Here is a 26,951-nt window from a genome sequence, read left to right as displayed (position 1 = left end):
GCGGGAGCTGGAGCTGGCTGGGAGCACTGCTCTGTCTCACTGCACTGTCTGTGTGTAAGTCAGTAACGGAAGGAACGGAGGGACTAATTTCTTCCGGTGTATAGAGAGAGAGAGAGAGAGAGAAAGTCAGTGTGTGTCAGTCCGGGACCATTGCACACACACACAGATCCAGATCCAGCCAGAGAGCTGCGACAGGGGCCTGGAGACCCAGGTAAGGAGATCAGCCAGAATGCAAGGCCGGTTTGGCCAAGGGGAAAGCAGCGAGAGGGAAGCAGGCTGCTTGCTTTGGGAGACGCCGGGACTGGGGGCTAAAGCAATGCAGCCTCAGAGATAGCGGAGCCGCGACAAGACAATAGGAGCTCTCTCCCTGTGTGTGTGGGGGTGTGTGTGTGGGGGGGTCTGCACACCACATGCCTCATTCATTTGGCTCTCTCTCTCTCACTCTCTCCACCAGCAGCAGCAGAGATCCCGGTCACCCTCTGATCTCTGTTCCTTTTTCTTTTTAATCGGATTTTATTTCATGATGGCGCTAATGGAGGGACTGTGCAGATCAGAGTCCGTCAGTTTCTTTCTCCCAGCACGCAGGCAGGCAGGCAGGCAGGCAGACAGCAGCAAATCCGGATCTCTCTCTATCTGTCAGGCTCCTGCCCTGGGTATCCTTGTCTTTCCCTCAGCGACAAAGTTTCCTCTCTCCTTTCCCCCCCCCCCCCCCCCAGGCTGATTGTGTTCAGTACTGTATTTGCAAACGCCCAGAGATGTTTGGTAACTATGTTGGATAATGTGACATGAGGAACACTTATTGCTCCAGGGAAAGCTTGCAAGTGAAGATCAAGATTTTGTCTCCCACTCTGTGACCTTGCTCGGCCAGCCCCCATCTCTTGCTTGTGCAATGGCCCCTTCTTTCAGCGATTCAGGGTTTGGGTATGTTTCTGTTTGGTTGGAATTTGTACACACACACACACACACACAGGCAGCAGGGGAGAGATGTTCCCTGGTTGAGACTCTGTATCCAGGCCCAGTGTATCCATCTTGAGGCAAATTGCTGACTCTGATAGATATTTGAGGCTTTCTGGAGGGCCTCTGGTGGCTTTGCTGTGGTTGGGATAGTCATCGTGCACAGGGACAAAGGGCAAAAGGTACATTTAAAACCAGAGCAGGACTAGATAACAGAGACAGGCAGACCGAATGACGGGCAGAATGGTGTACTTGCACACTGTAACCATTCTGTGATACTGTGTTTCTATTTGCAGCAAGGATCTCTCCATCCACCCACATGTGGACCTGCTGCTTATTGTCCCTGAGCAGCATGTAATGGGTGTGTGAGTGACAGACAGACGGAGACCGAGAGGGAGGTAACATTCTGGTACATTACGGCTTTAAAGGACCAGACTACCCCCCTGGACTCCCGAACCGATGGGCATTGGCAAGAATACAGCACCCAAGGGCACCATGGAGTCAGCCAACTCTTGCGAGGACAAGTATGAGGAAGAGAAACACTCCACAACTTTCTTCCCAATGCCGGTAAGACACAGTCCTAGCACCCGTTTCCCCACCAAGCTGCTCGGCGAGGAAGGAGGGCTGGTTCACCGGGAGGTTAGCACAGGGGGATCCCAGACTGTGCAGCCCACATAACAGCAACATCAGTGGGAGCAGTGACTGAGCGCCCAAGGCTCCTCAGCCTGGCTTTTCAGGGCACTTGAACAAACCACCCCTATTCACAGCAGCTCGTCTCCTTCAGGGCACATGTCGTTTGGCTGTTCAATACAGGAGCAGAAATAGACCATTCAGCCCATCCAGTCTGCTCCGCCATTCAATCAGATTGTGGCTGACCTGATCACCCACCACTTCCCTTTCCTGCCTGTTCCCCATCGCCCTCGATTCCCCCTCCCTCCCCTCTGTCTCAGCCTTTAGTGACCCAGCCTCGCCATCCCTCTGCGGGTGAGAATCCCACAGCCTCACTCCCCTCAGAGAGGAGAAACTCCTCCACATCACTCCCTTTCCCTGAGACGACACCCTCTGGTCCCAGACTCTCCCACAAGGGGAAACAGCCTCCCCACATCCATCCCACCAAGAACCCTAAGGGTAGAACATGGAACAATGCAGCGCAGGACAGGTCCTTCGGTCCTCAACGTTGCGCCAGCCTGTGAACCCTTCTCAGCTCGTCCCCTTCCACTATCCCATCATCATCCATGTGCTTATATAAGGGTTGTTTCAATCTCCCGAATGTGGCTGCGAATCTTGTACATTTCAACAAGGTCTCCTCTCTCTTCTGAACACCAACAAACATAGACTCGATCGACTTGACCTGTCCTTCTGTGGGTGAATGTTGCTATTTCTCTGTATCTGACTTGACCAAGGGCGTCACTCAGTGACTTGCCTTTGAAGTCAGACTATGTAAATGGGGGTGAGTGATCTCAGTCACTGCTGGCTGCTTGTTGGGACTGCTTTTCATACTTATTTGTCTGAGGAGTGTGTCTCCTGTAGTGCCTGGCCCGGTTTGACCAGAGGGCATTTGGAAGTCAGCCACCATGCTGGGGGTCTGGAGTCACTTGTAGACCAGATAGATGGTGGTGGTAGATGATGCTGAACAGTTGATGTTTGAGAAACCCAGACGCCCTGGCAGCATCTGTGGAGAGAGGGCTAAAAATATGGGTTCACCTTTCCAATCTGGTTTGACTTCTTCAGAACTGAAAGACATTGGAGAATGTCTGTTTTTTTAAAAAAAAAGACTTTTAACAGAGATGGAGGAGTGGTGAACAGATGGTACAGTGGCTCAGTGATAAAGACAAAGGGCTTATTAACAGCAGTGAGAGAGAGGAGGAGACTAGCTGTAAAATGGATATTAACTGAGGTGTGAAAGACAGGGAACACATCTTTTACACTGTCAGCCAAGTAAACAAGACAACACATTCAGAACTGGGGGGGGGGAGAGAATGTCAGGAAAATGGAGCACAGGCATGATGCAATCAGTTATCCTTCCCTGTCGGACAGGATTGAACCAGATGAGTCACCAATAATTGTCAGAGGCTGATCTGGTTTTTAATTCTAGATGCTTTTATCGAGTTGAAATATTACTTTCTGCCATGGTTGGGTTTGAACCCAGAACATCCACTCGGAGTTCGGGATGATGAGGTCATTGACATGAGCACAGTGGCCCTACCTTCCAGAATATTCCACAGTGCACGTTTGCAGATTGGTTCCACACATGACTAATGTTCAAAGACTGTGTCCTCAAATCCATCTTCAACATTATTCAAACTTTTCTTTCAAACGATTGTTCATTTATGAGGCATGGGCATTGCTGGCAGGGCCCAGCATTTCCTGCCCTTCCCTAGTTGCCCCCTTGAGAAGGTGGGGGTGAGCTGGTGTCTTGAACTGCTGCAGTCCATGTGCTGTGGGTAGACCCACAATGCCCTAAGGGAGGGAATTCCAGGATTCGGACCCAGTGACAGTGAAGGAACGCCAATATATTTCCAAGTCAGGATGGTCAGAGGTTCGGAGGGGACCTTGTAGGGGGTGGTGTTCCCATGTATCTGCTGCCCCTTGTCCTTCGAGATGGAAGTGGTTGTGGGTTTGGAAGGTGCTGCCTGAGGATCTTTGGTGAATTGCTGCAGTGTATCTTGGAGATGGTACACACTGCTGCTACTGAGCGCCGGTGGTGGACAGAGTGGATGTTTATGGGTGTGGGGCCAATCAAGTGGGGGCTTTGTCCTGGATGGTGTCAAACTTCTTGAGTGTTGTTGGAGCTGCCCCCATCGAGGCAAGTGGGGAGTTTTCCATCCCACTCCTGACTTGGGCCTTGTAGATGGTGGACAGGCTTTGGGGAGTCAGGAGGGGAGTTACTCACCACAGTATTCCCAGTCTCTAATCTGCACTCGTAGCCGCTGTGTTTATGTGGGGAGTCCAATGGAATTTCTGGTCAATTACCCCCAGGCAGTTGATAGAGGGAGATTCAGTGATGGTAACACCATTGATATCAAGGGGTGGTGGTTAGATTGTGTCTCATTTGACATGATCATTGCTTGGCATTTGTGTGGGGCAAATATTACTTGTCAGCACAAGCCCGGATATTGTCCAAGTCATGCTGCTTTTGAACGTGGGCTGCTTCAGTATCCGAGGAGTCACGATCCTGTGCAACCATTAGTGAACATCCCCATTTCAGACCTTCTCACAGAAGGAAGGTCATTAATGAAGATGGTTGGACCGAGGACCACTGCAGACCCACAATGCCCTTAGGGAGGGAATTCCAGAATTTGATCCAGTGACAGCGAAGGAACAGCGAGAGATTTCCAAGTCAGGATGGTGAGGGGTTTGGAAGGGAATGTACAGGGGGTAGTGTTCCCGTGTATCTACCACCCTGAGGAACTCCTGCAGAGATGTCCTGGAGCTGAGATGACTGACCCTCCAACAACCACAACCCTCTTCCTGTGTGCCAGGTATGACTCCAACCACTGGAGCATTTTCCCTGATAGCCATTGATTTCAGTTCTGTGAGGGCTTTGTGGTACCACCCTCGTGAGGGGGTGTCACTCTCAGCTCACCTCAGGAATTCAGCTCTTTTGTCGATGTTTGAACCAGTCAGTCAGCAGATGCTGCTCTTGGTTTCGATCTTGTTGCAGTGGTCTCCCACCTAAACCTTTTGTTCTTCTGTTGAATGGTAACGTTAGTGTTTTGGTGTTCTCCCAGTAGCTGGACCTTAGCAGAAATCTGCTCCCTGATTCCACCTGGAGTTGATTCCACCTGCTGCTGAGCCCAGAGGATGGCTGCTGTCCCCATCCTTCACATCTCTGCTTGGGAAGCTGCTGAGAAGGCTCACCTTCCAGCTGGAATCCTGGGATCTGCTCTGTCAGACTGCCAGGAGCTGATGGCCCGAGGAATGGCACACACACACACCTTTCATAGAATCCCCATGGCGTGGGAGCAGGCCATTCGGCCCATCGAGTCCACACCAACCCTCTGGGGAGCATCCCTCCCAAAATCAACCCCTCAATCTGTCTTTGTAACCTTGCATTTCCAGTGGCTAACCCACCTAACCTCTACATCCCTGAACACTGTGGGGGCAATTTAGCATGACCAATTCACCCTAACCTGCGCATCTTTGGACTGTGGGAGGAAACTGGAGCACCTGGAGGAAACCCACATAGACACGGGGAAAATGTGCAAACTCCACACAGACAGTCGCCCGAGGCTGGAATCGAACCCAGACCCCTGGTGCTGTGAGGCAGCAGTGGTAACCACTGTGCCACCGTGCCACCCACCAGAGCGTTCTTTCTGACTTGAGCATCTCTTGAGTGCATTGTTAACCTTAAAGGCTGACTTGATCCTTTCTTTTCCATGTGCTGCTGTGTGGATTGGCTGACACTGAGCTGATCGATGGATTCTGTGTGGATGGGCTGTGTCTTTGTCATTCATTGGTGGGCCTTGCTGCTAACCCTGAGCTCAGGGTGGGAACGTTGAGCTGAATTGGAGAAGGGTTTCAGGGACACACTAAACTTGAGCTGGATGTTATTGTCAGGAATGCTATTGAGCAGACTGCCTCGCACACATTCACCACTGCGTGCCTTGCCTTGTCTGGTCCCACAGCAGCTTGAGACAAGATAATGAGCACGTTTACAGAAATGAAGGAATTGGTGTGTTTTACTTTTGCTAACCTTGACATACAGAGTCTGCTGTGGCCCCCTCAGGGGTGTCTGAGGCAGAGGGACCAAGTGCTGATTATCTTCCCTGGCGTTCAGTGCTCCAGGTCATTTGGCTGGTGATGGGCAGGGTGTGACTTTATCAAGGAAAGATCTTCCATGTGTGGTGGAAAACCCAGCACCTTGAAACAGCTGCACAGAGATCCCAACATGACTGTGGGCCTTAGTGGTGCCTTACTGTTCTCTGATAGACACACACCTTTCCTGATGCCAGTGTTTGCTTTGTGTTGTTCCAAATGGGAGCTGATCCTGGCATTTAACACTTATTCCTTCAGCGCTTCTTCTGTCAACGATCACCGTGCTGTTGGACTGTAAGCTCATCTGTGTGAGCGAGGTGCTAACATGGCAGCAGTGACTGTGATCCAAGTGCCCAGGGGCATCACCAGGCTGAGGACAAGACTGGAGACGTGCCAGTTTCTGTGTGCTTCCCTCTGGCAGAACGTTAGCGGGTGTGACACGTGTGGAGACTGAGCGAGGCCCTCTCAGAGTGGACACGCCCGAGATACTGAGCACTGGGGGTGCCACGCACCCCTCGCTCCCAGCCAAGGTCCTGTCGGGTCATTGTAAGTCCGAGCCTGCGATTTTCCTGTGTCCCAGATCTGGTGGGGGATGGGGTGAGATCCTGTGAAAAGCCAAGCAGTGTTTTTTTCCCTGGCTGTGGGTCAATAAGCTGTAGGCTAGCCCTGATGATGCCTTCTGTAATCTGTATAACAGCAGTGTGTATGGAAATCAGGCCCTGAGTCATCATCTGCACTTACTCCCAGCTACACCCCCCCCCCCCCCCCGCCCACCCCCACTGACAGACTGAGCTTGTTCTCATTTCTTCATTTGAGTGTGAATGTTATTGGCCAGAGCTCACTGTCGGGTAGGCCAGACTGGATAAAGCCGGCAGATTTCCTTCCTTTATCAGATGGAACAATCAGCTGAGTGGATCTACACAAGGAGGTGAATGAGATCTGAGTCTGTGTCCCCAGGACCTGAGGCTCAGCCTCTCACACTACGTCACTGCACCCTGCTCTCAGTGATGTGTGTGTGTGTCGTGCTTGTGGTATCATTCCAAGCCCAGTGACACGGTCATCATTGCACTGTGAGCACACAGCTGCTTCCTTCCAGGCCCACTGTCAATGATGTTGGCTATCTCTCTGTGCCCTGACCTTGCAGGGTATGGGAAGACATTGTGGACTCTATCTCTGGCCATTCTGTCACAAAATGCCCTGAAGCTCTGTGCATACATATTTCTCCTTGCCTCTCTGTTCATCATTCATCATTCACTCTCTCTGTCTTGCTCCCCCCACCTCTCTGTCCACCCTCTTTCCACATCTCAGTCTCTGTCAATTCTCTCCCTCTCTCCTTCTCTCTCTTTGTTGTTCTTGCTCTCTCATTCTCTTGCTCTCTGAATGTCTCTCTCTCTTACCCCCCCACCCGCAAGTCTGTGAAGTGCCCCAGAGACCAGTGGGATGGTGGTCAGTGTGTCTGGGAGTGCCCAGTCTTCAGGACACACATCATTCACTGTAGGTTTTCCTTACTCCCGGTTGTAATTCCAGAACATTGGCACAGCCTTAATAATCTCCACCAATGTGTGACTGCAAGTAAACACTTCAACAACCAAACTATCCACACCCTCACAGACATGCCTCTCTCTCTCTCTCTCTCTCTGTCTCTCACACACACATTGAGAAATAAGGCAGACAGTTTGACACACATGATCAGAACAGAAAGATGGGAATCAGTCCTTTTCAAGATCTAGGGTGCCTTCACTTGTCCCTTTTCATTAGCAATGGGGATGTGCTGTTGTTTGTTGAGTGATGGTCGTTTGTCACTCAAACCACACATCGTAAGGCCCTCAGCTTCTCTGGTCTGCTTGTTGATTCCCTGAGACCCTGACTGACTGAATAAGCCTGGTTTTTCCCCATCAGCTTTCAGAATGAAGGTGAGTCAGCCTGAATAATCTCAATCCTGCCTTGGGCCATCCTGTCAGAGTGAATGCTAATCATTGACTCCTCTCCGGGGAGGCGATGGTTTACTTGGCGGGAAGGTTTCATTGTTTCAGGATCGTTCACAATGTTCAAGAGTTGATGATGTGTCTTTGAAGTCAGCCGCTGTTAGAAGCTGAACAGGAGATGAGCTACAACCAGTGAGATACCATCCAGACCGTGAGTCCTCACTGCTGTTTTCGTACTGTCGCTCTTGTCTCTGAAAGAAGAGGAATCCAGTCAGGGGCTAGAGTGAGATAGGGAATTCCTGGAGACAGCAGCTCATAGAGCATCAGTGGGGAGACAGAGAGAGAGAGAGAGAGAGACAGGAGCTGCTGATGGCTCCACGCACACACAGGTACAGAGAGAGTTTGAAGGGTGATCTGTGAGTGCACTACAGGTGGATAACTGACTGAGGATTTGATTTGTTTCTTGACAGGTGTATTTATTACAAATACAGTGAAAAGTGTTGTTGAGGGTCTCCACTCTGCAGCACCACCTTAAACCACAGGATGTGGCTACAGAGTCATGAAATACGAGAGTGAAGTTGATCTTCTAGTCTTACCTGGGTCAAGCTCCTTCCCCGAGCTGAGTGATGGGCCTGGGTGCAGTCTCCTCCATCCCACTGCCACAGTCCCTGCTGCTAATGCCATGGCAGTGCAGTCACCATGCCACATCTGTCTCTGCTTCACCAACACCACGGGGCCTGAGCTTACTCCTGGTACTGCAGGCTCCTGCACTGGGACACCCCGTAGCTGTTGTCAGGTTCTCAGGCCTAGTCGTGGACATGAAGCCTTGGCTAGGCCTGTGGGTCTGGACTGGGGATGAGGTTGGGTGGGAGGTGAATGAAACACAGGAGGTGCTCCTCGCTTACTGGGAAACCTCTGCTGAGGGTGCAACTGTGTCCTCCTGGTCCTGGCATTACCACCAGATCCTTCCAGCTTGGCCTTTTCAATGGGCTGGCTGCTCCCCAGATCCATGCTGCCATCATCATCCACCATTCCACACAGGACTTGCTCTGGACAATACTGCAAAGCTCTCCCACGCTCCCTCTCTCACTGTCTCTCTCCCACAGTCTCAATCTCACACACAGTCTCACTCTCTCACAGTCTCACTCTCACACACCGTCTCACTCTCACACAGTCTCATTCTTACACAGTCTCACTCTCACACAGTCTCGCTCTCTCACACACAGTCTCACACTCTCACACAGTCTCACTCTCTCAACAGTCTCAATCTCACACACAGTCTCACTCTCTCACAGTCTCACTCTCACACAGTCTCACTCTCACACACAGGCTCACTCTCTCACACAGGCTCACTCTCACACAGGCTCATTCTCTCACACAGTCTCACTCTCACACAGTCTCACTCTCACACACAGTCACACTCTCTCACACAGTCTCATTCTCTCACACAGTCTCACTCTCTCACACAGTCTCACTCTCTCACACAGTCTCACTCTCACACAGTCTCATTCTCTCACACAGTCTCACTCTCTCACACAGTCTCACTCTCTCAACAGTCTCAATCTCACACACAATCTCACTCTCTCACAGTCTCACACACAGTCTCACTCTCACACACAGTCTCACTCTCTCACACAGGCTCACTCTCTCACATAGGCTCATTCTCACACACAGTCTCACTCTCACACAGTCTCGCTCTCTCACAGTCTCGCTCTCACACACAGTCTCTTCTCACACAGTCTCGCTCTCACACACAGTCTCGCTCTCACACACAGTCTCACTCTCTCACAGTCTCACTCTCACAGTCTCATTGTCACACAGTCTCTTTCTCTCACACAGTCTCTTTCTCTCACACAGTCTCTTTCTCTCACACAGTCTCATTCTCATACACAGTCTCACTCTTACACACAGTCTCACTCTTACACAGTCTCACTCTTGCACAGTCTCACTCTTACACAGTCTCATTCTTACACACAGTCTCATTCTCTCACACAGTCCCATTCTCTCACATAGTCTCATTCTCATACACAGTTTCACTCTCACACACAGTCTCACTCTCTGTCTCACTCTCACTCTCTGTCTCACTCTCTCACTCTCTCACACACAGTCTCACTCTCTGTCTCACTCTCACTCTCTGTCTCACTCTCTCACTCTCTCACACACAGTCTCATTGTTACACACAGTCTCATTGTTACACACAGTCTCATTGTCACACACAGTCTCATTGTCACACACAGTCTCATTGTCACACACAGTCTCACTGTCACACACAGTCTCACTCTCATACAGTCTCACTCTCTCCTACAGTCTCATTCTCTCACACAGTCACACTCTCTCACACACACAGTCCCACTCTCACACACACACTCACTCTCACACATATTCTCATTCTCACACACAGTCTCACTCTCACACACAGTCTCATTCTTACACACAGTCTCACTCTCTCACAGTCTTACACTCTCACACAGTCTCTGTCTCACCAAGTCTCACTCTCACACATCGTCTCACTCTCACACATCGTCTCACTCTCACACATCGTCTCACTCTCACACACAGTCTCACTCTCACACACAGTCTCACTCTCACACACAGTCTCACTCTCACACACTGTCTCACTCTCACACACTGTCTCACTCTCACACACTGTCTCACTCTCACACACTGTCTCACTCTCACACACTGTCTCACTCACACACTGTCTCACTCTCACAGTCTCAGTCTCATACAGTCTCACTCTCATACACAGTCTCACTCTCTGTCTCACTCTCTCACACACAGTCTCACTCTCACACAGTCTCACTCTCACACACAGTCTCACTCTCTCACACAGTCTCACTCTCTCACGCAGTCTCTCTCTCTCACGGAGTCTCACTCTCACGCAGTCTCACTCCCTCTCACAGTCTCACTCACACACAGTCTCGCTCTCACACACAGTCTCACTCTCTCACAGTCTCACTCTCACACACAGTCTCACTCTCTCACAGTCTCACTCACACAGTCTCACGGTCTCACCAAGTCTCACTCTAACACAGTCTCACTCTCTCTCACACAGTCTCGCTCTCTCACACAGTCTCACTCTCTCACACAGTCTCACTCTCTCTCACACAGCGTCACTCTCTCAGACAGTCTCACTCTCAGACAGTCTCACTGTCTCACACGCAGTCTCACTCTCTCACACCGTCTCACTCTCTCACACAGTCTCACTCTCACACACAGTCTCACTGTCACACACAGTCTCACTCTCACACAGCCTCACTCTCACACACAGTCTCATTCTTACACACAGTCTCACTCTCACACACAGTCTCATTCTTACACACAGTCACACTCTCTCACAGTCTTACACTCTCACACAGTCTCAGTCTCACCAAGTCTCGCTCTCACACAGTCTCACTCTCACACACAGTCTCACTCTCACACACAGTCTCACTCTCACACAGTCTCATTCTTACACACAGTCTCACTCTCACACACAGTCTTACTCACACACAGTCTCACTCTCTCACACAGTCTCACTCTCTCACACAGTCTCACTCTCTCACACAGTCTCACTCTCTCACACAGTCTCACTCTCTTACACAGTCTCACTCTCTCAACAGTCTCACTCTCTCACACAGTCTCACTCTCTCAACAGTCTCAATCTCACACACAATCTCACTCTCTCACAGTCTCACACACAGTCTCACTCTCACACACAGTCTCACTCTCTCACACAGGCTCACTCTCTCACATAGGCTCATTCTCACACACAGTCTCACTCTCACACAGTCTCACTCTCACACAGTCTCGCTCTCTCACACAGTCTCGCTCTCACACACAGTCTCACTCTCTCACAGTCTCACTCTCTCTCAGTCTCATTGTCACACAGTCTCTTTCTCTCACACAGTCTCTTTCTCTCACACAGTCTCATTCTCATACACAGTCTCATTCTTACACACAGTCTCACTCTTACACAGTCTCACTCTTACACAGTCTCACTCTTACACAGTCTCATTCTCTCACACAGTCTCATTCTCTCACACAGTCCCATTCTCTCACATAGTCTCATTCTCATACACAGTCTCACTCTCACACACAGTCTCGCTCTCACACAGTCGCACTCTCTCACACACAGTCTCACTCTCTCACACAGTCTCGCTCTCTCACACAGTCTCGCTCTCACACACAGTCTCTTCTCACACAGTGTCGCTCTCACACAGTCTCGCTCTCACACACAGTCTCACTCTCTCACAGTCTCATTGTCACACAGTCTCTTTCTCTCACACAGTCTCTTTCTCTCACACAGTCTCATTCTCATACACAGTCTCATTCTTACACACAGTCTCACTCTTACACAGTCTCACTCTTACACAGTCTCACTCTTACACAGTCTCACTCTTACACAGTCTCACTCTTACACAGTCTCACTCTTACACACAGTCTCATTCTTACACACAGTCTCAATCTCTCACACAGTCTCACTCTCTCACACAGTCTCATTCTCATACACATTCTCACTCTTACACACAGTCTCACTTTTACACAGTCTCACTCTTACACAGTCTCACTCTCTCTCACAGTCTCATTCTTACACACAGTCTCATTCTCATACACAGTCTCATTCTCACGCTGTCTCATTCTCACACACAATCTCATTCTTACACAGTCTCACTCTCTCACACAGTCTCACTCTCTTACACAGTCTCACTCTCACACAGTCTCACTCTCTCACAGTCTCACACACAGTCTCCCTCTCACAGTCTCATTCTCACACACACACAGTCTCATTTTTACACACTGTCTCGCTCTCAGTCGCACTCTCATACACAGTCTCACTCTCACACACAGTCTCGCTCTCACACAGTCTCACTCTCACACACAGTCTCGCTCTCACACAGTCTCGCTCTCACACAATCTCACTCTCTCACAGTCTCATTCTCTGACACTGTCTCATTCTCTCACACAGTCCCACTCTCTCACACTGTCTCACTCTCTCACAGTCTCACTCTCACGCATCGTCTCACTCTCACACACAGTCTCATTCTTACACACAGTCTCACTCTCTCACACAGTCTCACTCTCTCACACAGTCTCACTCTCTCACACAGTCTCACTCTTTCACACAGTCTCACTCTCACACAGTCGCACTCTCACACACAGTCTCATTCTTACACAGACTCATTCTAACAGTCTCATTCTCTCACACAGACTCACTCTCCCGCACAGTCTCACTCTCTCACACAGTCTCACTCTCACACAGTCTCACTCTCTCAGTCTCACTCTCACACATTCTCATTCTCACACAGTCTCACTCTCACACACGGTCTCACTCTCACACACGGTCTCACTCTCTCACACAGTCTCACTCTCACACACTGTCTCACTCTCACACACTGTCTCACTCTCACACACTGTCTCACTCTCACACACTGTCTCACTCTCACACACTGTCTCACTCTCACACACTGTCTCACTCTCACACACTGTCTCACTCACACACAGTCTCACTCACACAGTCTCAGTCTCATACAGTCTCACTCTCATACACAGTCTCACTCTCTGTCTCACTCTCTCACACACAGTCTCACTCTCACACAGTCTCACTCTCACACAGTCTCACTCTCACACAGTCTCACTCTCACACACAGTCTCACTCTCTCACACAGTCTCACTCTCTCACGCAGTCTCACTCTCTCACGCAGTCTCACTCTCACGCAGTCTCACTCCCTCTCACAGTCTCACTCACACACAGTCTCGCTCTCACACACAGTCTCACTCTCTCACAGTCTCACTCTCACACACAGTCTCACTCTCTCACAGTCTCACTCACACAGTCTCACGGTCTCACCAAGTCTCACTCTAACACAGTCTCACTCTCTCTCACACAGTCTCGCTCTCTCACACAGTCTCACTCTCTCTCACACAGCGTCACTCTCTCAGACAGTCTCACTCTCAGACAGTCTCACTGTCTCACACGCAGTCTCACTCTCTCACACCGTCTCACTCTCTCACACAGTCTCACTGTCACACACAGTCTCACTGTCACACACAGCCTCACTCTCACACACAGTCTCATTCTTACACACAGTCTCACTCTCACACACAGTCTCATTCTTACACACAGTCTCACTCTCTCACAGTCTTACACTCTCACACAGTCTCAGTCTCACCAAGTCTCGCTCTCACACAGTGTCACTCTCACACACAGTCTCACTCTCACACACAGTCTCACTCTCACACAGTCTCATTCTTACACACAGTCTCACTCTCACACACAGTCTTACTCACACACAGTCTCACTCTCTCACACAGTCTCACTCTCTTACACACAGTCGCATTCTCACACACAGTCTCACTCTCTCACAGTCTCATTCTCACACACAGTTTCATTCTCACACACAGTCTCATTCTCACACACAGTCTCACTCACACAGTCCCACTCTCTCACACAGTCCCACTCTCTCACACAGTCTCACTCTCTCTCACAGACTCACTCTCTCTCACAGACTCACTCTCTCTCACAGACTCACTCTCTCACAGACTCACTCTCTCACACAGTCTCACTCTCTCACTGTGTCTCACTCTCTCACTCTGTCTCACTCTCTCACACAGTCTCACTCTCTCACTCTCTGTCTCACTCTCTCACACTGTCTCACTCTCTCACACACAGTCTCACTCTCTCACACACAGTCTCACTCTCTCTCACACAGTCTCACTCTCTCTCACACAGTCTCACTCTCTCACACACAGTCTCACTCTCACACACAGTCTCACTCACACAGTCTCACTCTCACACAGTCTCACTCTCACACACAGTCTTACTCACACAGTCTCACTCTCTCACACAGTCTCACTCTCTCACACACAGTCTCAATCTCTCACACATAGTCTCCCTCTCTCACACACAGTCTCATTCTCACACAGCTCACTCTCTCACACAGTCTCATTCTCTCACTCTCTGTCTCACTCTCTCACTCTTTCTCTTGCACACACACTCATGCTCTTTCTTTCTCACACACACACTCACAAACACATTCTCTCTCACACACACTCTATATTTCTCTTGGTCTGTCTCTCTCTGTCTGTCACTCTCACTCTCTCTCTCTCGCTTTCTCTTTCTCTCTCACTTTCTCTCTCTCAGACACTCTCTATCTCTCATTCCCCTTCTCTTTCCTCGCACCACCCCCATCTCTGCCCCTCTGTTTTCTCTCTCTCTCTATCTGTTGTACCTACTCCCTCTCCTCTCTTTTTCTGTGTCTCGGGCCATCAGCCTGTTTCCCTGACTCTCTCTTTCATCTCTCTGTCTCTTGTCTCTCTCTCTCGGCATATTTCTCTTTCCCCCCGTCCTCCCCCCTTCTCTCCCTCTCTCTCTCTCTGACTCTCTCTCTCTCTCTCTCACTCTCTCTCTCTCACTTTCTCTCTCTCCCTCTCTCTCTCTTTGCATTAGCTCTTAAACTGCTCAGGTGAAAGAATGCAGAAAAGATTTACAAGGATGTTGCCAGAGTTGGAGGATCTGAGCTGTAGGGAGAGACTGAACAGGCTGGGGCTGTTTTCCCTGGAGCGTCAGAGGCTGAGGGGTGACCTTATACAGGTTTATAAAATCATGAGGGGCTTGGGTAGGATAAATAGACAAAGTCTTTTCCCTGGTGTCGGGGGGTCCAGAACTAGAGGGCATAGGTTTAGGGTGAGAGGGGAAAGATTTAAAAGGGACCTACGCAGCAACTTATTCAAGCAGAGGGTGGTACGTGTGTGGAATGAGCTGCCAGAGGAAGTGGTGGAGGCTGGTACAATTGCAACATTTAAGAGGCATCTGGATGCATATATGAATAGGAAGGGTTTGGAGGGATATGGGCTGGGTGCTGGCTGGTGGGGCTAGGTTGGGTTGGGATATCTGGTCGGCATGGACGGGTTGGACCGAAGAGTCTGTTTCTGTCACTCACACACACACACACACACACACACACACACACACACACACACACACACACACACACACACACACACACACACACACACACACACACACACACACACAGTCTGAGGGAAACTGAATTTCGACAGAAAACAGATTCCAGATTTCGGACTCTTTGAGAAGGCCTGTTTGTCCTGCCCGTTTCCTGATTTCCACATGGCCCCCTGAGCACTGGGTAGCCAACTTGACAGCACAGCAAGATCCCACAAACGGTGCTGGTCACAGTGCAGGCTGGGTCTCGGTGTTTTTGCCCTGTTGGAAGCGATCACACTGGCTGAGTGGTTGGCCAGCTGGGATGCAGTCTGCTGGGCTAAGAGCTGAGGTTGGAGTGCTGCACTGAGTGCTAGAACCTTCCGCACACCCAGGAAATGGTTCTGGAGGGTGCTCGGAACACTCTGTTCCTTGGACTCCTGTAAACAATTAGCTGGGACCTTGCTAATGTGTCTCCTGGTTTACACCTCTGACTGGGTACTGGTGGGGAAGCTGTTGTGTAGTCACCCAACCCCACAAAATACCCTGAAAGACTCCATGTCTCACCTTGTCACCAGTCCAGACAATTTGGAACAAAAGAGGTTTCTCATCACTGTTAGGAGAACAAGACTCAGCCCCCCTCCCCTCTGAAGTTGGAGGAGATTGAATGGGCTGGTCTGCCACAGTTCTGTCAGATGAGATCAAATTGCTAACAGACCCTGACTGAAGGAAGACCTTCAGGGTAGCTCTCACATTCACGTGGCAAACAGAGAGAGTCAGAGAGATGTACAGCATGGAAACAGACCCTTCGGTCCAACCAGATATCCCAACCCAATCTAGTCCCACCTGCCAGCACCCGGCCCATAGCCCTCCAAACCCTTCCTACTCATATCCCCATCCTGATGATATTGCAAACTTCTGCAGGTTTTTCTGAAAGTTTTCTTGCAGTGAGAATCGGCTTGTTTTCCTTCCAGAATGTTTCTCTTTTCTCTTGGAGATTTCGAGCGAGATGTACCTCTCAGTTTTATTCCTTAAAAAATGCCAGAATTAGCTGCGTGCAAGAAAAGCAAGTCTATTTTCAGAGGCTGTTGCTAGGCAACTGTTTGCACCAATGTAAGGGTTTGTCCAAAGTTCTTTGACCAACAATGAAAACGGAAACCCCATCTCTGAGTTCTTCCTCAAGGCTTCCTTGTGCGTTCGGTGGGTGATTCAGGTCGAACAAGTCAAATGCTAAATTCCTCTTCAATCCAACCAAGTCCAAGTCATTCCAGAGTCCCATTTCTTCCAGTCCACCAGTCTGTTGGTGGAACTCTGGCAACCTATCAGCACTGCATGGGAGTGGGAAGCTGAGATGTTGCGACCAAACCTCTGCAGTGGGACTGGTGACCAGTGCACTCTCTCTCGGGGTCTCCATGGACATCGGGGTTGGGAGATCTGCTCCAGCAGGAAGCTGGGACCACCAGGTGTCCGATCCCTATCCAGTGGGAAGATTTCCCAGGAAGAGGGAAGGCGAGCCCTTTGTTTCAGTCATTGTGATTGGGCAATGCCAACAATGCACAGCAAGAGCCCATGCCAACCCCCCCACTGCCAGAGTGTTGTCTTGGGGTACTGGAGTGCAGTGAGAATCGGTCATAGAATCCCTGCCATATGGAAGCAGGCCATTTGGCCCATCGAGTCCACACCAATCCTCAGAAGAGCCCCCATCCCATTTCCCATGCCTGGCCCACCCAGCCTATGTATCCCTGGGCACTATAGGGCAGTTAAGGATGGCCATTCCACCCTAACCTGCACGTCTTTGGACTGTGGGAGGAAACCCACACAGACAGTGATCTGAGGCTGGAATCGAACCCGGGTCCCTGGTGCTGTGAGGCAGCAGTGCTAACCACTGAGCCATCCTGTCCTTTAGGGGGCAGGTTAGTGCTGGGTTAGCACTGGTCACTTCTCCCTGGGCTTTGTGAGTATGGAGCAGCTAACTGCTGAATGAAAGAATGCTGAGAAGCCTTGGCTCCCTCTGTAAGTGACCATTACTGACTCTCACTTTTCTATCGACACTCCTCCAGCTCTGCCCTCTACTGGGCTTCCTGCAGAGCAACTCCCTCACTCTCTCCATCTGCCAGTCTCTGTCTATACAATCTCCCAGCTCCCACTGGGAGTCCTGTCTTCCACTAGTCTTTACCTCCAGTTTTCAACACTTGGCTGTTCCCGCCTGGATCCAAGTTCTGCACTGGTCTCCCTCAACACCGACTCATTTCTGTCTCTGATCACAGCACTGTCCAAAATCCCTCTCCCTGTCCATGTCGCGCTCTCTCTCTCTCGCTCCGTTTCTCCGTCTCTCTCTCTCAACCCTCTCTGTCTCTGTCTGTGTCTCTCTCCCTCTGTCTCTGTCTCTCTCCCTCTCCCTCTGTCTCTGTCTGTCTGCCTCTCTCTCTCTGTTGCCCCTGTCTCTCCCTCCATTCCCCCCCCCGCGTCTATCTCTCTCTCTCCCCCCCCCACCCCGTCTCTCTGTCTCTCTCCCTCACTCCCTCTGTGTCTTCATCTGTCTGTCTGCTGGAGGAAGTCGCTGAGTTTTCTGTCTCTGATAGTGAGTGGGGTGTTTTTTGCAGAGTGCAGCATCCTGCCGAGTCACTGCACAGTGCTGGCCACTGTCCCGCTGAGCTGTGGCTCTGTCTTTGCTGTGTTGAAGGAGAGCGAGGTGGAGGGGAGATGGTGTGTGGGTCAGGGCTCCGAGGCCAGTTGTGTACCTGTGAGACGAGCAGAGATCCTCATTGTGTTGTCCGAGCTCAGGGCCATTGTTACAGAATGGAGCCGGGTCAGACTCTGCTCTTTGTGATGTGATCACCTTGTCCAAGGGTGGGAGGGTGAAGACAGCTTGGACTCTGGGACCGCCAATAGGTCAGATTCGTCTTTGGCCTGCTGGTTGTTGGAGGGGGTGGATGGCAAGGGAGGTTAGTCTGTTGGAGCTCGGGCCCAGACACACACACACACACACACACACACACACACACACCAGCGTGGGCCAGCGGGATTCCCTCTGGGTGTGGATGGCCCAGGGGATAGTGGTGGGGACTGCAGGGTCCCTCAGGCTGCTGGTGTAGGCTCAGACGAGAGCTGCTGTCTCAGCCAGTCCCTGAACCCTGACCGTGCTGGGAGAGTTGGGAGCACACACACCCCAATTTAGAACAGCCAGCTCGTACAGAGCCCTTCCTGGATCAGGAGCTTCCCCGGTCAGTGTGAAATCTGTAAGGTACACCTGCTTCCTGCCCACACCCAGGCGCAGACTGCTGAATTAACCCCAGCCGTTTCCCAGTGAAAACCCACAGCATAGGCCCTGGGCAAGGTGGTTACAGGAGCTGCAGTCCTGTCATGTCACAGCCACCCAGCCATTCAGGTGTCCCTTCCTCCACGTGACTCCAGACCCACAGCTAAGCGGGCTGACCTCCCAAGTACCAGGAGATACCCATGCCCCCTCACTGCCTTCCATCTCCATCGGAAAAGCACACTGTGCATCCTGACGGCTGGAGCAGCTTTTCGAGGGATATCAGCGAGGCTACGAGTGGCCTTCTGAAGAGGTTCCCTGGTCACCCACTGACGAGAGGGATGTGGAGGAATTTCTCCTCTCTGAGGGGAGTGAGGCTGTGGGATTCTCTCCCGCAGAGGGATGGCGAGGCTGGGTCACTAAAGGCTGAGACAGAGGGGAGGGAGGGATGAAGGGTGATGGGGAACAGGCAGGAAAGGGAAGTGGTGGGTGATCAGGTCAGCCACAATCTGATTGAAAGGCAGAGCAGACTGGATGGGCTGAGCGGCCTCCTGCTGCTCCTATGTCATCTGGTGTGTTTGGGGCAGAGAGCTGTGTATCAGGAGGAGAGTGAGAGGGGAAAGCTGTCACCTCAGCCAGATAGCCCTGTTTCTCTAATGGATCTTCCTCCTGTCCGTGTAGGTGGTGATCAATGGAGCTGCTGTGGTTGCTGGTGAGCAGGACACAGAGGTGACTGAGCTGATGGCTGTCTATGCCAGACAGAACACTGTTGCTGACAAGGTAACTCTCCAGTTTGTGGTCTCCTGCTCAGGTTTCTGTTCCTGTGGATTGACTAGCTGCTGGGAACCCTGTGTTGTACTGGGAGTGAAGCTGGTCCAATCAGTTGGTGTATGGGCTTGTTGAGGACACTGATCACTGTGCATCTCAGTTCACCAGCTCTGTCATATCCCAGTTCCCGGGGGAGTGCCTGATGCACTGATCTGGTGGTATGCTGTGTCCTCCCATTCCCACTGTCGGTGCCCCCTCCCGGGAATGTCCCCCACACTCTCTTTGTCTGGTCGCCCACAGTAGCCTATGGCCCGTGTGTGACCCAACTCTAAACAGTTTGCAACTCCAAACTCAAATATTAGCCAATTGCTGAGAATCCTAGCATCCTTTCAGGGGGAAACAGGCCATTTGGCCCATCGGATCCAAGCTGACCCTCCAAAGAGGATCCACCCAGATCCATCCCACCCATCCTCTAACTCTACCTTTCCCGTGGCTAACCCCCTCCTCCCCCCCCCCCCCCCCCCCCCCCCCCCCCCCCCCCTAGCCTGCACATCCCTGGACACTGTGGGAAATTTCCCATCGTCAATCCTCCCTAAGCTGCACATCTTTGGACTGTGGGAGGAAACCGGAGCACCCGGAGGAAGCCCACACAGAAACGAGGAGTTTGTACATTCTCCCATACAGACAGTTACCCGAGGGTGGAATCGAGCCCGGGTCTCTGGCGCAGTGAGGCAGCAGTGTTAACCACTGAGCCACCATGTTACCCACAAGGTCTGTGTGCACCAGGCAAGGGGGGAAGGAGGGAGGATGAGTGATATGTAAGCCTCAAGAAAGCTTACTCTGAGCGATTCCTGAAATTCTCCCTGTGAACTCCGGGACAGTATATCCTTAGTTCCTTGCCTGGGGTGGTGGGACACAGGAACTGTAAACCCTTTCTCACTCAGTTACGGGAAGGGTCTGTGGGCTTTGGGAGCTGGGATTGCACTTGGGAGCTGGCTGAGAGTTTGTCCCCTCAGGAATGGGCTGGTCCGTGGGGGAGAGGCGGGTGGGGGAAGAGAGCAGTCGGGGGGAAGGAGAGAGAGAGAGAGACAGAGACGGAGGGGGCAGAGATACGGGGGGGGAGAGAGAGAGAGAGAAAGAGAGGCTGGGGGGTGCGAGAGAGATGGAGGGGGGAAGAGAGAGCGAGGGAGAGATGGGGGATGGGAGAGAGTGGGAGATGAAGGAAGAGAGAGAGAGAGGGGATGGAGAGAGTGGGAGACAGAGAGAGAGAGAGAGAGAGAGAGAGAGAGACTTTGCATTGTGGAGAGATAAGGCCATGTCCCCTGTCTGAGAGAAGCCTGGGTCTGAATTCACCTTGCAGAGCAGTCACCGTAGCCCCTAGCAGTGGGCAGTGCTGGGAGGGGGAACTGGGCTGGTTCTGCATGGTGTGTGGGGGGGTGATGTTTCAGGGTCAGATGGAGAATACCTTGTTGATGTTCTTGGTTTGGATTTGTCCTTACAGTCCTCCTTATCGGATAGCTCGGACAGCCATGCTTGTAGTGAGGCACAGAGACTGGACATGATCTACACTATTGAAGATGTCCCACCTTGGTATCTCTGTATATTCTTGGGTTTACAGGTGAGTCCCAGAGCGATGTGCCACCTCAGCCAGTGCCTCCTGTCCCATCCTGTCCTGAATGCTGGCACTGCCCAGCTATGCTTTATCCATTGGAGACGTCCAGATCACCACCCCGTGCATTCCGGAGATCCAGATGACAGGAAAGACATCAAGGCAGGGTGTGTCTCATGGGAGGGGAGGTAGTGAAGAGGGGCCTTTCTGTATGTGTGTTTGTGTGTGTCAGTCAGAACCTTTGTGAGTCAGTGTCTGTGTGGGGCGACAGGGTGAAAATACCATCGCACAAACCTGTGAGGTCTTTCCTGGTCAAATAGCTGGCTGTTGCTGGGTGACTGCAAATAATGTTGCTCATTGTTTCCAATCTGCTGCTTTACACATTGGTTATTCGATCACAACATCGGCCAGGCACACCATTTAACATCCGTCCCTAGTTGCCCCTTGTGAAGGTGGGGGTGAGCTGAGCCGCTGCAGTCCATGTGCTGTGGGCTGACCCACAATGCCTGAGGGAGGGAATTCCAGGATTCTGACCCAGTGACACTGAAGGAATGGCGATATATTTCCAAGTCAGGATGGTGAGTGGCTGGGAGGGGAACATGCAGGGGCTGGTGTTTTTTCCATATATCTGCTGCCCCTTGTCCTTCTAGATGGAAGTGGTTGTGGGTTTGGAAGGTGCTGTCTGAGGATCTTTGGTGAATTGTTGCAGTTATCTTGTAGATGGTACACACTGCTGCTACTGAGGGTCAGTGGGGGAGGGAGTGGATGTTTGTGGGTGTGGTGTCAATCAGGTGGGGGCTGCTCTGTCCTGGATGGTGTTGAGCTTCTTGAGTGTTGTTGGAACTGCACCCGTCCAGGCAAGTGGGGAGTATTCCATCACACTCCTGACTTGGGCCTTGTCGATGGTGGACAGGCTTCGGGGAGTCAGGAGGGGAGTTACTCCCCACAGTATTCCCAGTCACTGTGTTGGTATAGCTTGAAGAAATGGCTGTCAGTTTCTGGTTAATGGTAATCCCCAGGGTGTTGGTAGAGGAGGACTCAGTGATGGTAACTCCATTGGATGTCAAGGGGTGGTGGTCAGGTTGTCTCTTGTGGGAGATGGTCACAGCCTGGCATTTATATGGCACACAAATGCCACTTGTCAGCCCAAGCGTGGATATTGTCCGGATCTTGCTGCATTTAAGCATGGGACTACTGCAATATCTGTGGATGCCCAAATGGTGTTGAACATGGTGCAATCATCGATGAACACCCCCCACCCTTCTGATGGAGGGAAGGTCACTGAACTGCTGCAGAGATGAGCTGGAGCTGAGGTAACTGACCTCCAATAGCTGCCACCATCTTCCTGTGTGCCAGGAATGAGTCCAACCAGTGGAGCTTTGCTCCCTGATAGCCACTGACTCCAGTTTTACTCTGGGCTCCTTGAAACCACACTCAGTTGAATGTGGTGTTAATGTGTAGTGGTTGGATCGGGTTCAACCTTGATCCCACAACTCCACTCCTGTCTGAGAGAAGGAATTCCTCCTCATCTCAGATTGAAGTGGGTGACCCCTGACTCTGAGATGATGCCCTCTGGTCTGAGACTTTCCCATAAGGGGAAACAATGTCTCCACATCCCCCTTGTCAAGTCCTCTCAGTATCTCCCATCCTGTCCTCAGCAGAGAGCTTGGCAAGCTCGAACAGGTTGTCTCTTCCCTGCAATAATGGACTGTGAGTTAATTGAGTCAATATCTAAACCATCCAGGCACTGATTCCCAAGCAGGGCCCGGCCTGTAGGCATGGCAACGAGGAGCTCATGCCATGTGACCACACTCTGGGTCAGTTGGGAGCTGGAGTGTGAAGAGATTACCAGGGGTTTTCAGTTTGGCCACTGATAATGGCAGGGGAAGGAGCTGGGAGACGGACTGTTTGGCAGTGAGCAGTGAAGATGGGGAGCTGAGAGGGGGAGTAGTGCAGATACAGGATGAGGTGACACAGAACAGAGCATACAGCAGTCCCCTGACGTGAGTGATTAAAGTGACACCGCTCTTATTGACTGAGGGGTGGATCATTAACTTGGTCGCTCTGTCCGTTTGGATGACTGTGTAACCTGGGAATGCTGCATAAGCAATTCCGTCAGAGTCGGAAATCTCTCAGCACCTAGTCCATGCAGGACTGAGCAAGAGCATCGTTGATATCATAACCACAGCAACCAGAGAGAGAGAGAGAGCCTGTTCCTCACTGAACAACACCAAGGACATTTCATACACATTCTCTGGCTTCTCAGTCCTCTTGTCTCATCTCTCCTTCATACAAGTTCGACATCTGCAACTCGAATGTTAGCAATATATTTGTTCAGGTGTCCCACGATCCTGAAATGGTCAAATCAATGTGGAAACAAGCCAATACCAATACAAAACGGGCCCAACTTGATTCGGAAACAAGTTACAATAGCTTTCACTACAGAACCATACTTGCTCGAATTGAAATCAGCCCATTCAACCTCTAGTATATCATGAATTTCTTGTAGATTTGTACAGCCTCTCTCCACCTCTCACTCTCTCCCCCCTTGCTCTCTCTTCCTGTCTCTCTCGCTCGCGCTCTGTCTCTCCCCGTCTCTCTCTCTCTCTCTCTATCCCCGTGTGTCTCTCTCTGTCTCCCTGTGTCTCCCTTCCTCTCTTTCCCTCTCTCGCTCACTCTCCCTCTCTCGCTCGCTCTCTCTATCTGGCTCTGTGTTTCTCTCTCTCTCTCTTTTTCTCCCTCACTCTGTCTCTCTGTCCATCTGTATGTGAATGGGGAGAGTTGTGTTGAAGAGGGGAGTGGTGTGTTTATGTGATCTGACTAACATGGGGTTTTTTCTGTCCTGTTGCTCTCCAGCACTACCTGACCTGTTTCAGTGGGACCATTGCTGTTCCCTTCCTGTTGGTTGATGCCATGTGTGTTGGCTTTGACCAGTGGGCCACCAGTCAACTGATTGGGACCATCTTCTTCTGTGTGGGATTGACAACGCTGCTTCAGAGTACCCTGGGCTGCAGGTATGGCTGTCCCACACACATGTCCCCCACCTTCAGGACTAGCCTACACTGTGCTCCAATTTGCTGTGTTTCTAGATTCAATCCAAGCAAAGGGACATGAGTATTGCTCAGAAACCTTTCATTCAGTGCCCCTTCCCTTGAGAAAGGTGGTAATGAGCTGCCCCATTCAAATGTATGCTTGAGAGACACCCACGATGCTCTTGGAGAGGGAATTCCAGGATTGTGACCCAGTGACAGTGACCGAACAGCAATATCTATCCAGTTCAGGGTGGTGAGGGACTTTGAGGGGGTGGTGTTCCCATGTACCTGCTGCCCTTGACCTTCAAGGCGGTAGAGATATAGAACATAGAACATAGAAGAATACAGTGCAGTACAGGCCCTTCGGCCCTCGATGTTGCGCCGATCCAAGCCCACCTAACCTACACTAGCCCACTATCCTCCATATGCCTATCCAATGCCCGCTTAAATGCCCATAATGAGGGAGAGTCCACCACTGCTACTGGCAGGGCATTCCATGAACTCACGACTCGCTGAGTAAAGAACCTACCCCTAACATCTGTCCTATACCTACCCCCCCTTAATTTAAAGCTATACCTCCTTGTAATAGCTGATGGGTAATTTTTTTTTTGGAAACTTAGATCGCTTGGGGCTCAGGGGGAGTTAGCCAATTGGATCCAAACTTGGCTTAACGTGAGGAGCAGAGGGTGGTGGTGTTTTCTGGACTGGATGCCTATCACCAGTGGTTTTCCACAGGGTTCGGGTGCTGGGTGATCTATTGCCTGCCATTTAGATGAGTGATTTAAATGAGAATATAGACGGCGTTAGTTAGTAAGTTTGTGGGCGGTGAAGATTATTAGCGAAAATTACAAAGAGATGCTGACCAATCGTGTCAGTGGGCTGAGGAGTGGCAGATGGAGATGAATTTGGATAAATACGAGGGATTGCAGTTTGATATAACAAACGAGGATGGGACTTTTCCAATTAATGCTAGGCCCCTGGCTTGTGTTGTAGAACAGGGAGATGGAGAGGTTCAGTGACCTCCTTTTTGAAAGTTTGCCTCCCATACAGACAGGGTGGTTCAGAAGGTGTCTTGCACACATTGCTCAGACCTCTGAGTTGGGATATCACCTTGAGGTTGGACAGGATGTTGGTGAGGCTTCTTCCGAAATACTGTGCCCAGTTCTGGTCACCCTGTTATAGGAAGGATATTATTAATCTGGAAAGGGTTCAGAAAAGACTTAGCAGGGTGTTGCTGGGAATGGAGGGGTTGGGTTCGAAGGAGAGACTGGGACTTTGTGCACTGGAGCGTAGGAGGCTGAGAGGTGACCTTTTTAAAGGATTATAAAATCATGAGGGGCATGGATATAGTGAGTGGTCAAGGTATTTTCTGTCAGGTGGGAGCATATCTTTCCAGTGAGATTTAAAAAGGACATGACTTTTTTACACAGCGAGTGAATTTCCAGAGGCAGTGGTGGATGTGGATACAGTCACAACATTTCGACCACTAGATGGATAGGAAATGTTTGGAGGGATATTGGCCAGGAGCAAGCAGGTGGGATCAGTTGAGTTTGGGATTCCGGTCAGCATGGACAAGTTGGGCTGAAGGGTCTGTCTCTGTGACGCAAAGTGAAATCTGAACAGTGGAATGCTGTGAGATTGAAGACGGTGAGATTTGGTGAGCACTGTGATAATAATTAGCTGTGCCATTGGCTTGATGCTGAGTTTGAGGCTTTGATCATTGCCTTGTGACCCTGTCACACTGAAAGAGGTCCACCCTATGGCTGTGTGCTGAGCCGATGGGGACTGACCAGGAACGCTGACTCCAATCCAACTCCGAGTCTCTGCTCTGTCCAGCTGTGCTTGAACATGCGCACTATTCCCTATCAGTAGGCATTGCTCTCTGATCAGGTCAGGAGACCTCAGCTGATCAGTGAGTCAGAGTGCACAGAATCAGGCCCATTAGCCCATCGGGCCTGTCCTGGTCCTGAAACAAGCATCTCACTGCTCTAACCCCACCTCCCAGCACCTGGCCCATAGCCTGAGCACCACATCTGCATATGTCCTCGATGTGGCAGAGAGTTCCAGATTCCTCTGAGTGAGAAAGGTTTCCCTCACATCCCATTGAAACCTCCTACCCCTTCCCTTCACCCTCTGCCCCCCCCCCCCCCCCCCCACTTTGGTCACTGTCCGCTGCAGCAAGGGGGAAACTACCTTCCTGCTCCCATCGTCTGTCCCCCTCAGAATGTGACACATCCCTCCTGTGGCAACGTTGTCTCCAACTCTCACTGTTGTCAGAGAGTTTGGGTTGAAGCAGGTACTGTGGGAGAGGTTTCAGGACAGAATTCCAGAGCTCAGACCCCAGACAGCTGAAGGCTGGAATAAATAGTGTCCAGATTTTGAAAGTAAGTCCGTGAGTTATGGTTTCCTCCCTTGCTGGCTTTGTCTACACTGAGCCCTGTCGAGATGCTCCCAATCCAGCAACCCATCGACCACAGTCCAAGATCCCACAAGATCCCAAGACCGAAGTCGATTCTCTCCTGGGTCTCACGATCATCTCGAACCTTCACTCAGTCCCCAGAAGAAATCTTCAGGGAATGGGGTGTCCTTCTGGGCTGAAAATGGGATACAAGGATAAAATAAACTTGGGAATAGGTTAACAAGACAGCACTCCTTGCGCAATCTGCACAGGATACAAGCCATTGTCAATCTGATCAGAGATAAAAGCACATGGGATCATGGGTCG

At 51.0% G+C, this 26,951-nt stretch overlaps 1 protein-coding gene across 2 annotated transcripts in view; it reads left to right on the top strand.

Annotated features, from left to right (window-relative positions):
• LOC122543048 (solute carrier family 23 member 2-like) overlaps positions 1-26,951 on the top strand; it is a 68,973-nt gene continuing 42,022 nt past the window's right edge. The window contains exons 1-5 of one of the 2 annotated variants that reach the window (XM_087984454.1): positions 1-54; positions 1,251-1,521; positions 19,499-19,597; positions 21,087-21,203; positions 24,051-24,208. In XM_087984454.1, coding sequence (XP_087840580.1) covers positions 1,414-1,521; positions 19,499-19,597; positions 21,087-21,203; positions 24,051-24,208 — 482 coding nt within the window. In that variant the 5' untranslated portion in view covers positions 1-54; positions 1,251-1,413. The other variant, XM_087984453.1, reaches the window with a different exon arrangement.

The sequence above is a fragment of the Chiloscyllium plagiosum genome, unplaced genomic scaffold (assembly GCF_037043375.1).
Source record: "Chiloscyllium plagiosum isolate Xiang-an unplaced genomic scaffold, Cpla_swu_hap1 HiC_scaffold_48, whole genome shotgun sequence".
Classification (NCBI taxonomy): domain Eukaryota; kingdom Metazoa; phylum Chordata; class Chondrichthyes; order Orectolobiformes; family Hemiscylliidae; genus Chiloscyllium; species Chiloscyllium plagiosum.
This window is presented reverse-complemented; position numbering and strand designations above follow the sequence as displayed.